General features: G+C 44.4%; 1 protein-coding gene across 1 annotated transcript in view; it reads left to right on the forward strand.

Annotated features, from left to right (window-relative positions):
- The window catches only part of rbm22 (RNA binding motif protein 22), a 26,904-nt gene that overhangs the window by 1,258 nt on the left and 14,784 nt on the right, over window positions 1–10,862 (forward strand). Inside the window, exons 2-3 of the mRNA XM_043703096.1 lie at window positions 2,348–2,401; window positions 8,799–8,828. Of these exons, the coding sequence (XP_043559031.1) occupies window positions 2,348–2,401; window positions 8,799–8,828 (84 nt within the window). The remainder of the gene's footprint in view (window positions 1–2,347; window positions 2,402–8,798; window positions 8,829–10,862) is intronic.

Raw genomic sequence — 10,862 nt, forward strand, 5'->3', positions numbered from 1 at the left:
GCCCCCTACCCCCCCACACCTTACTCTTCCCCTCAAATGGATCAAGGTTAGACATGGCTGTGTCTGCAACTCTTCCTCATGATGTGGTGTCATGAGAAAAAGATTCATCAGATGCAATCTGCAAGCAACAGGCTAAATTGTACTGTGCCTGATATTAGTCAGAGAGCTTCATAGTCAGTCAAGGACACTTTAGCATTCACTGTATAATCCTGAGGTTTGGGGCTATTATGTCTACCACTGGGGTATTGTTTTAGTTGGGACAGGTCAAATATAACACTGGGGTACAGTACTGATAGAGACAGGAGTGTCTCTATATGCTTCTGGAGTACTAACTGGAAGGAAAGCTCTGTCTCTATATGACACTGGATTCAGTACTAGTGAGGGCAGATGTGTGAATGTATATCAATGATGTGGAAGAGCCGGTGTTGGACTGGGGTGGATAAAGTTAAAAATCTTTCAACACCAGGTTATAGTCCAACAGGTTTATTTGGAAGCACTAACTTTTGGAGCGTTGCTCTTGCGATAGGGTTAAGGTTAATTAAACCTGTCCGACTATGACCTGGTGTTAATTTTAAACAATGTATATCAATGCAGTGCAGTGCTTTTGAAAACATAAATGTCATTATCTGTACCATTCTGGTAGAGAAAGGTCTGTTTCTGTATAACACTGGGATACAGTACTGATGGAGAAAGCCTGTCACTGTATAACATGAGTACATTACTAGTGGGGACAGGTCTGTCATTATAATGCTGGTGTACAGTACTGTATAATATGGGTACAGTACTGGTGGGGACAAGTTTGTCACTGTCGTAACAGGTACTGTACTGGTGGGACAGGTATGTCACTATTGCACTGGAGTACAGTACCAGTAGCACAGGTCAGTCACTGCATAACACTGGGGTACTGTACTGGTGAGGACAAGTCAGTCACTGTATAACACGGGTACTGTACTGCTGGGGACAGGTTAGTCACTGTATAACACTGGGGTTCAGTACTGGTGGGGACAGGTCTGTCACTGCATAACACTGGGGTACTATACTGATGGGGGCAGGTCTGTCACTGTATAACACTGGGGTACAGTACTGGTGGGGACAGGTCTGTCTCACTATAACACTGGGGTACAGTACTGGTGGGGACAGGTCTGTCACTGTATAACACTGGGGTACTATACTGATGGGGGCAGGTCTGTCACTGTATAACACTGGGGTACTATACTGATGGGGACAGGTCTGTCACTGTATAACACTGGGATACAGTACTGGTGGGGACAGGTCACTCGCTGTATAACACTGGGGTACTATACTGATGGGGACAGGTCTGTCAATGTATAACACTGGGATACAGTACTGGTGGGGACAGGTCACTCGCTGTATAACACTGGGTACTGTACTGATGGGGGCAGGTCTGTCACTGTGTAACATGGGCACTATAATGGTGGGGACAGGTCTGTCACTGTATAACACTGGGGTACAGTACTGGTGGGGACAGGTCTGTCACTGTATAACACTGGGATACAGTACTGGTGGGGACGGGTCTGTCACTGTATAACACTGGGATACAGTACTGGTGGGGACAGGTCAGTCGCTGTATAACACTGGGGTACTATACTGATGGGGACAGGTCTGTCACTGTAACACGGGTACTATACTGATGGGGACAGGTCTGTCAATGTATAACACTGGGGTACTATACTGATGGGGACAGGTCTGTCAATGTATAACACTGGGATACAGTACTGGTGGGGACAGGTCACTCGCTGTATAACACTGGGGTACAGTACTGGTGGGGACAGGTCTGTCACTGTATAACACTGGGATACAGTACTGGTGGGGACGGGTCTGTCACTGTATAATACTGGGGTACAGTACTGGTGGGGACAGGTCTGTCACTGTATAACACTGGGGTACTATACTGATGGGGACAGGTCTGTCAATGTATAACACTGGGATACAGTACTGGTGGGGACAGGTCACTCGCTGTATAACACTGGGGTACAGTACTGGTGGGGACAGGTCTGTCACTGTGTAACATGGGCACTATAATGGTGGGGACAGGTCTGTCAATGTATAACACTGGGATACAGTACTGGTGGGGCCAGGTCACTCGCTGTATAACACTGGGGTACAGTACTGGTGGGGCCAGGTCACTCGCTGTATAACACTGGGGTACTGTACTAGGCTGCATGTATGTTAAGGTATTTTGCTCCCTTTATCAGTTGTGTGTTTGCACCCTTTTCTGTTGAATTCCTCCCTGGAATTTGTTTTAATTTTATTGCAACAATCTTTCCGTACTATTTTAAAGTTTTGGAGTGGAGATATTACTAACACCTCTTTATTATGTGATTAGGATTTTCCGATTCTGTGCCAAACATGCCTTGGAGAAAACCCCTACATTCGAATGGTAAGTTGTTAGTTCTCTGTCGAGTCGGTACATGTGGAACTTGGGGGTGAAGAGTGTTTACCTGTGGTGCCTTGTTAGTGGATTAAGCCATGTGACCAGGTCTGTCTGAGTGAGTCCACATAGACTGAAATCACTGACCTTGTGGTGAAGCCTGAAGCTGATGCCTGTGATCTGTTACAAAACAAAGACAAGGAAGATCTGCCTTCATTTGAAACCTTTTACAGTTTCTGATTATAACAAAGTGTGTTCAAACATACAGATTACTTTATATAATATTGCATTTCTGTGAAACTCTGCAGCCATTTGGAGCACAGTGAGCTCCTGCACGCATCAGTTAAGGAATTGAAGAGATAAATTGTTTTTGGTGCTGTTGGTTAACGGATGTATCTGAGGCCCCGCACAATGAGCAGATGGAATAGTATCATGGCAATGTAACTGGATGGGTAATCCCAAGACTCAGGCTAATGCTGGAGGGAACTGGGTTGATCGGTGGATACTAGTGCCATTAATGGTGACCATAAAACTGCCATCGATTGTTGTGAAAGCTCATCTCGTTCACTAATGTCCTTCAGGGAGAGAAACCTGCCATCCTTCCACAGTTTGACCTACACCAGACCCCACAGCAATGTGAGAATGTGCAAACTCCACACTGAGGCTGGAACCGAGCCTGGGTTCCTGGTTCTGTGAGGCAGCAATGCTAACCACCGTGCCAACCCGCCTGCAATGGAAGTCTCCCTACCTCCAGGCGAGGAGGCCTGGGTTGAAGTCCCACCAGCTCCAGTGGTGTGTCATCACAAACAAAAACACAAATTGCTGGAGAAACCCAGCAGGTCTGGCAGCATCCGTGAAGAGAGCAACAGAGCCAATACCTCAGGATTAGAGTGGTGCTGGAAAAGCACAGCAGTTCAGTCAGCATCCGAGGAGAATACCTCAGGCACAGTGACCCTTCATCTGAACCAAAGAACAGTCATGTTGTACTCAAAGCATTAACTCTGTTTCTGTCTCCAAACCCACTGAGCCTCTCCTGCAACTGTTTGTTTCAAATCTACTACATCTGCAATTGCTTGTTTGATTTTTTAGTGTCCTAACACGCCTGAGCACGTTGATTAGAAAATGCCCAAGTCTGGGGAGGCATTTCTGTGCAAGTGGAAGTGTTCCTACTTCTGAGCTAGAAAGTCCGGATTCCAATCCCATCTGACCCAGACGTGTGATTTAACACATCGAGAATAATAGAATCAAACAGTGCTGAAGAACCCCTTCGGCCCATCAAGTGTGTACTGTGAAAAAATATTCTAACTCTGCACTAGTCCCTCTTTCCCACACAAGGCCCATAGCCTTGAATGTTATGACAGTTCAAGTGCTCATCCCAATACCTTTTAAAAAGGGTTATGATTTTTTTTTCCCACCTCAACTCCCCTCCCAGACAATGCATTCCAAATCCTTACCACCCTCTGGGTGAAAAAAGATTCAGCAAACCCCCCCCCCCCCCCAACACATCTTAAAAATGTCTGCTCCTGTAATTGATCCTACAACCAAGGGGAATAGCTGCTTCCTACCCACTCTCCATGCCCCTCATAATCTTATACACCTCCAGCAGGTCCCCTCTCAGTCTTTCCTGTTCCAAAGAAAGCAACCCGAGCTTCTCCAGCCTCTTTATCACTGAAATGCTCCATACCCGGCACCATCCTGGTGAATCTCCTCTGCACACCCTCCGGTGCAATCTGCGTCTCAGTGTATTGATTGTGAAATGCCTTGAGGCACCTTTGTGGCACAGTGGTAGTGTGTTCCTACCCTTGAACTAAGAGGCAGTGGTTCAAGTCCCACCCGCTCCAGGGGTGTGTAATAACATCTCGGGGAAGATCGTTAGATCTTAAGCTTTACTTCTCCTGGCACATCTCCTCTGTTCTGTGTCAGTCTTTGCCCACAGCGTTTACTGATTTGCTGACAAAGATAATGAATATAAATCTCATACAGAGGATTATGTTGAGATTGAGCACAGACTTCTAGGGAAGACCAATGAAATGGTACTCATACAGAGCTGCAGAGGTAGACAGTCAGTGCAGTGTGAGGTGGCCTGTGATACGAAATCTGGCTGCACTCGCAGATGAATATAATTTTAATGATGCAGAGGTCATTATTTAATCCCCCAACCAATATCATCGACGAAACAGATGATTTGGGAATTTATCACATTGCTGTTGTTCACCCTCCCTACATTATAACAGCGAATATGCTTTAAAAGTCAATGCCTTTGGGAGGGTCTGAAGTCATGAACGGTATTGCTTGAGTATAAGTCTTTTTTCTCTTTCACAGTCAACCGGCCCAATGGTGAGGACAGGTCAGAGGCTTTTAGCACAGCCAGGTTCACAAAGCAGTGTTATGACACCATTACATACATGTACAGCTTAATCCCACAGAATGGGGCAAACGCTCATCCTGTCCACCAATGCTCAGTGTGTACCATCTACCAGATGCACTGCAGCAGTACATCAACGCTCCTTCAACAGCACCTTCCAAACCCACAACCACTTCCATCTAGAAGGACAAGGGCAGCAGATGCCTGGGAACACCAGCACCTGCAAGTTCCCCTCCAAGTCAACCACCATCCTGACTTGGCAATATACTGTCGTTCTTTCAGTGTCACTGGGTCAAAATCCTGGATCTATCTACAATGCCCATGTCCAGTGAATGATTTAAAAACAATGTCCCTTCACACGTTTAGCAAATCCTGAAGATTGAACAATAGTCAGGACCCAGAAGGTCAGATGTCTGAGTAATATTTGGAAAGCTGTGGCTTTTCAGAGTTTTGGACTCAGCCTGGAATAGACAAAGTCTAGGATCAAAAACCAATTGTATCCAGACTTCCCCAAACATTGTTCGTCTAATAATGACAAGCAACAGCTGAGTCCCAAGGACAATGATTCCTCTTCCAACAGCTTTTCCTTCCACCTTATTTAATAATATAATATTCAAGAGATGAAGTGAATTAATCCATCCTTTCACCAGATCATGGCTCATTATCTATCTTCCCACATAAACCCATATCCCTTGATGTCTTCATTACCCAAAAAAAATCCAGCAACCTCTGTTTTGAATATACTCTTACTTAACATTCACACCCCCTAGGGTAGAGAATTCCAAAGATTCACAACCCTTTGCGTGAATAAATTTCTCTTTCTCTTTGTCCTATTCTGAAACTGACCTTGTCTTCTAGATTCCTCAGCCAGGAGAAACATTTTCTCACACTTACCCTGTTATGGCTGAATGTGGTTAAGCCTAGCCTTCCTTTGAAAGGGATATTGTCATGTTGTTCTGGGCTGGGAGTGCCAGGTATTTTTCTAATCGCCCCCTGTTCAAAGTTGTTATTACATACTTCCAAAATAACTGGAACTTGAACCTTGTTGTAGGAACTTGGAGCTCTTGAATTAGAGGTAGTGATATGACAAATGCACCACAAGAACTCTTTCTCAGAGGTAGGGGCACATTCTTCAAAGCCAGGGGTCAGATGTCTGAGACATCTTTCAGAGATGTCAAGTTGCACTGGAGCTTAGGACTCCAGAATCAGAGGTAGGGACACTACCACTGCACCATAAGAACCCTTTATCTGAGATTGTGACACTATCCATATTCTGACTCAGGATGTAAGTTTGTTTTCAGATGTTCCTAGATAACATCATCAGTGAGCCACTGGTGGTATGGCCCGCTTTCACTTTGTGTTTTGGTTTCTGTGGGTGATGTCACTTCCTGTTCTTTTTCTCAGGGGATGGTAAATGGGATCCAAGTCAATGTGTTTATTGATAGAGTTCTGGTTGGAATGCCATGCTTCTCGGAATTCTCATGCGTGTCTCTGTTTGGCTTGTCCTAAGTTGGATGTATTGTCCCACTCAAAGTGGTGTCCTTCCTCATCTGAATAAAGATACTAGTCAGAGTGGGTCACGTCTTTTTGTGGCCAGTTGATGTTCATGTATCCTGTTGGCTATTTTCTGTCTGTTTGTCCAATGTAGTGCTTTTTACAGTCCTTGCATGGTATTTTGTCAATGACGTTAGTTTTACTTGTTGTCTGTATTGGGTCTTTCAAGTTCATTAGCTGCTGTTTTAGTGTGTTGTTGGGTTTGGGGGCTACCCTGATGCCAAGGGGTCTGAGTAGTCTGGCAATGATTTCCAAGATGCCTTTGATGTAAGGGAGAGGGGCTAGGGTTTCTGGACTTTTTTTGTCTGCTTGTTTGGGTTTGTTGCTGAGAAATCGGCAAACAGTGTTTATTGGGAGCCCGTTCTTTTTGAGAACACCGTACAGGTGATTTTCCTTTGCCCTGCATAGTTCCTCTGTGCTGTAGTGAGTATTGGCGCGTTGGAATAATGTTTTAACGCAGCTTCGTTTGTGGATGTTGGGATGATTGCTGCTTTAGTTCAGTATTTGATCTGTATGTGTTGTTTTCCTGTCGACGCTAGTTTGAAGTTCCCTATTGGCTGTTCATTCTACTACGACATCTAGGAATGGCAGTTTGTTACTTTTACAGCTTTGACAAAGGGTCAGTTAGACTCGAAACATCAACTCTTTTCTCTCCTTACAAATGCTGCCAGACTTGCTGAGATTTTCCAGCATGTTCTTTTTTTTGGTTTCAGATTCCAGCATCTGCAGTAATTTGCTTTTATCTAATGGCAATTTGTTGTTGTTTTCCTCCTCTTTAGTGAATTTTATGCCAGTAAGGGTATTATTGATGGTCTTGAAGGTTTCCTCTAATTTGTTTCATTTAGTGACGACAAAGGTGTCATCCACATAGCGGACCCAGAGTTTGAGTTGGATGGTTGACAGAGCTGTTTGTTCGAGTCTCTGCATTCCTGCCTCTGCTAGGAACCCTGATATCGGAGATCCCATGGGTGTTCCATTGGTTTGTCTGTAGGTTTTGTTGTTGAAGATGAAGTGGGTGGGAAGGCATAGGTCATTCAGCTTGATTATACTGTCCTTGCTGATCAAGTTGGTGGTGTTTAGTGTATGTGTCTTTGGGTCTTCTAATAGTGTAGTCAGTGTTTCCTTGGCCAGGTTAATGTTGATTGATATAAACATGGCTGTTACATCAAAGGAGACTATTATTTCATCCTCTTCTATCTTGGTGTCTTTAGTCTTCAGGAATTCTTGGGTGGGGTGGATGGAGTGGTGTGAATCTTCTACTAAGTGTGTTAATCTTTGGTGTGGTTCCTTGGCCAGTCTGTAAGTTGGTGTTCCTGGTAGTGAGACTATGGTCTGAGGGGCCCCTGGTTTGTGAATTTTGGGTAATCCATAGAAGTGTGGTGTGTGGGATCCATCTGGTTTCATTTTTTTGGAAGTCAGTCTTTGAGATTTCTCCTGATTTCTGAAGTTTTTTGAGTAGGGCTGTGATTCGATTCATCAGTTGTGGGGTCGGGTCTATTGCCACCTGTTGGTAAGTGTTGCTATCTGCAAGCGGTGCGTTCACTTTCGCAATGTAGTCTCTTTGATTTAAAATGCTTGTCAAGTGTGCTTTGTCTGCAGGTAGGATAACAATGATTTTATCTTTTTTGAGTTCTTCTAGTACTTTCCTTTCTTGGGTATTGTGTTTCCTTCCTTTCTCTTGCTTCATGTTGGTGCGACTGTCTGTCTGGTTCTGACTCGCGTGTTTTCAGTTACAACAATTCTGTACCATTACAAACATGAAGCCAGAGGCTCTTACTGAGGGAGGTTACTTCTTGCATTATTATCTGTCCTATGGTACCTTGTTCAGTTGACCAATGCTCCTGGGATCGTGCATAAAAGAAGATGCTATATAAATGAGTTGTTTTCTTCTTGAGCTTCATTGAATGAACTCAGAGAAAATGATTGTACTAGTGATGACTCTTCAAAGGTAGCTTATTAATATGAGCCACCTTGGGATAGCTTGCTGTTGTGAAAGGTGCTACATGAATGCAAGTTCATTCTTTATGGAGAGGTGCTTCATTTGGCCCCACACATTGCCGGTTGCCAATGGGATACAGCTGTACAAACACTTAACAAAATCCCTCCAAGCCTGGCTCGAGAGTCCAGAAGGTGCCAGCTGTTTGAATTCACTGGGTCTCATGCTTGGAGTCCGTGTGCAGTGTGTCCAGCAGGAAGATGTAAGTTGTGTACAAAACTGCAACCTCTGGTTTGCCTTCTCCTGCTAACTTGCGTTGAAGGGCTTTGGGACAATTGTGAAAAGCTCCCTTCCCACACAATGCTTGCCCTGGTAAATGGCAGCTCACTGACGACAGACCGAGGTATGATCATGGGCCTGATCTTTCCTTAATGCAAGTATAAAAGATGCTGACAGGAATCTCTCTATTGGGTGACCTCTCAGTGGGGTATTAATCAGCTTCCTGCGATGGTGATTATTTGTACCTTATTGTCTTTTCTTTATGATTTCAGACAAAGGAAAAATATGGGAAAGAGTGCAAGGTGAGTATGTGCCTGAGGCTGCAAGATACAGTCGCATACACTGTCATTCATCTCCCCCCCCTTCCCACCCCCCCGGCTGTTTGATACGCAATCTTATGACATAACCTTGGAGTTTCCTTTCACTGGCCAAGGGAGTATGGGACTAATTGGTTAGCACCTTTAAAGAGTTGGCACAGGCAGGATGGGCTGAATGCCCTCCTGTGTTGTGGTGTTCTTGAATGAATGGTTAAGGATAAGTTGTTAAACCAAAGCATCAGAGTATTTTGATGTCTCAAATTCATTATAGACTTGGATGTCCCAGATCTACTGATGCATGAGACAGACCAAGCACGTGCTCGTCTGTTTTCCGCAGTTTACCTGCGAAAAGACCACTGGCTTGAAACCAGCTTGAGGGACAGCACTTGGAATGATGGCTGACCAGGAATCTCTCCCACTGCTGCTGCCTGCTATTGGTGTGTGTTGGAAGGATTTCTAGATGTTTGGCCATTGTGTAAATAGCCCATCTTGACCCGGAGTTTCTGGATCAGAGGCAGAGACTCTACCCACTGAGTCCCATGACCTTCTGTAATTCAGTATTAATTCAGGTTTAAATAGGATTCTGGGTAATCCAAGATGGAGGGCAGGAAAAATTTCTGACTGTAAGAGCTGCTCCTTTTTTTTTTGAGGTATTTTAGGTGCTGGAGGTGATTTCCTTGAATTCCAGGAGCAGCAATTACTGTTTTGTATGCTGTTGCATTTTTTTGGAACTTTGGGAAAAAAAAGTCAAAAACAACAGCAGTTTTAAAAGGGAGAAGAGCAGACAAAGGAAGCTCATGGTGAGGACAGTGCAGGAGAGAGAGAGAGAGAGAACCTACACAGTTACTGCCTTTACTGTTTGAATTTGTGTATCGCTGGACATCGGAGTGCATCTGGGAAAATTAACTCAGTGAAATTCACAACTAATCTTGGAGGAACTGTTGGGCGAAGTTCACAGCACAGAATCAGATAAGTTAATTGTTGTTTTAAGTCTGTCCAAGAGAAAGGCTGCAGTAGTGAGTATAGTGGATTCTTTCTTGATTATATATTTTTGGAAGTAAGTCTCTTAATTAAACTTAAAATATAAGCCATAGCTATTAATTTAACCTGGGGCAGTGTTTGTAGAGGAATAAGACGGTGTTATTTTCTGGGTCTATAGACTGTGAAGGGGCGAAAATGGCCTTTGCAGTGATATGTACTTCTTGTCAGATGTGGGAGTTTAAAGAGAGTTTAAGGGTTACTGCAGATTATATCTGCCATAAATGCTGTTGGATGCAAATCTTATCAGATCAGTTGGAGAGACAGATAGAAGCAATGAGGAATTTGCAACAGCAACAGTATGTGATGGATGGTAGTTATAGGAAGGGGGGAAAGTCTCAGATACAGTCACATAGATGGGTTAACTCCAGGAAGGGTGACCGAGGTAGGCACCTAGAGCAGGAGTCTTTTGTGGACATATACCCATTTCAAACAGGTATGCTGTTTTGGAAAATGTAGGGGGTGATGGATTCTCAGGGGAATGTACCACAAACAGCCATGTTTCTGGTATTGAGACTGGCTGTAATGCAACGAGGGATACGTCGCTTCCAAGAGATCAATTGTGTTAGGGGATTCTGTAGTCAGAGGTGCAGACAGACGTTTCTGTGACCAGCAGAGAAAAAGCAGAATGGTGTGTTGTTTCCCTGGTGCCAGGATCAAGGATGTCTCAGAGAGGGTACAGAATGTTCTCACGGGGGAGAGGGGCCAGCAGGAGGTCATTGTCCACATTAGAACCAACGACATAGGAAGGGAAAAGGTTGAGATTCTGAAGGGAGATTACAGAGAGTTAGGCAGGAATTTAAAAAGGAGGTCCTCAAGGGTAGTAATCTCTGGATTACTCCCAGTGCTACAAGCTAGTGAGGGCAGGAATAGGAGGATTGAGCAGATGAATGCATGGCTGAGGAGCTGGTGTATAGGGGAAGGATTCACATTTTTGGATCACTGGAATCTCTTTTGGGGTAGAAGTGACCTGTACAAGGA

The sequence above is a fragment of the Chiloscyllium plagiosum genome, chromosome 14 (assembly GCF_004010195.1).
Source record: "Chiloscyllium plagiosum isolate BGI_BamShark_2017 chromosome 14, ASM401019v2, whole genome shotgun sequence".
NCBI classification, from domain to species: Eukaryota; Metazoa; Chordata; class Chondrichthyes; order Orectolobiformes; family Hemiscylliidae; genus Chiloscyllium; species Chiloscyllium plagiosum.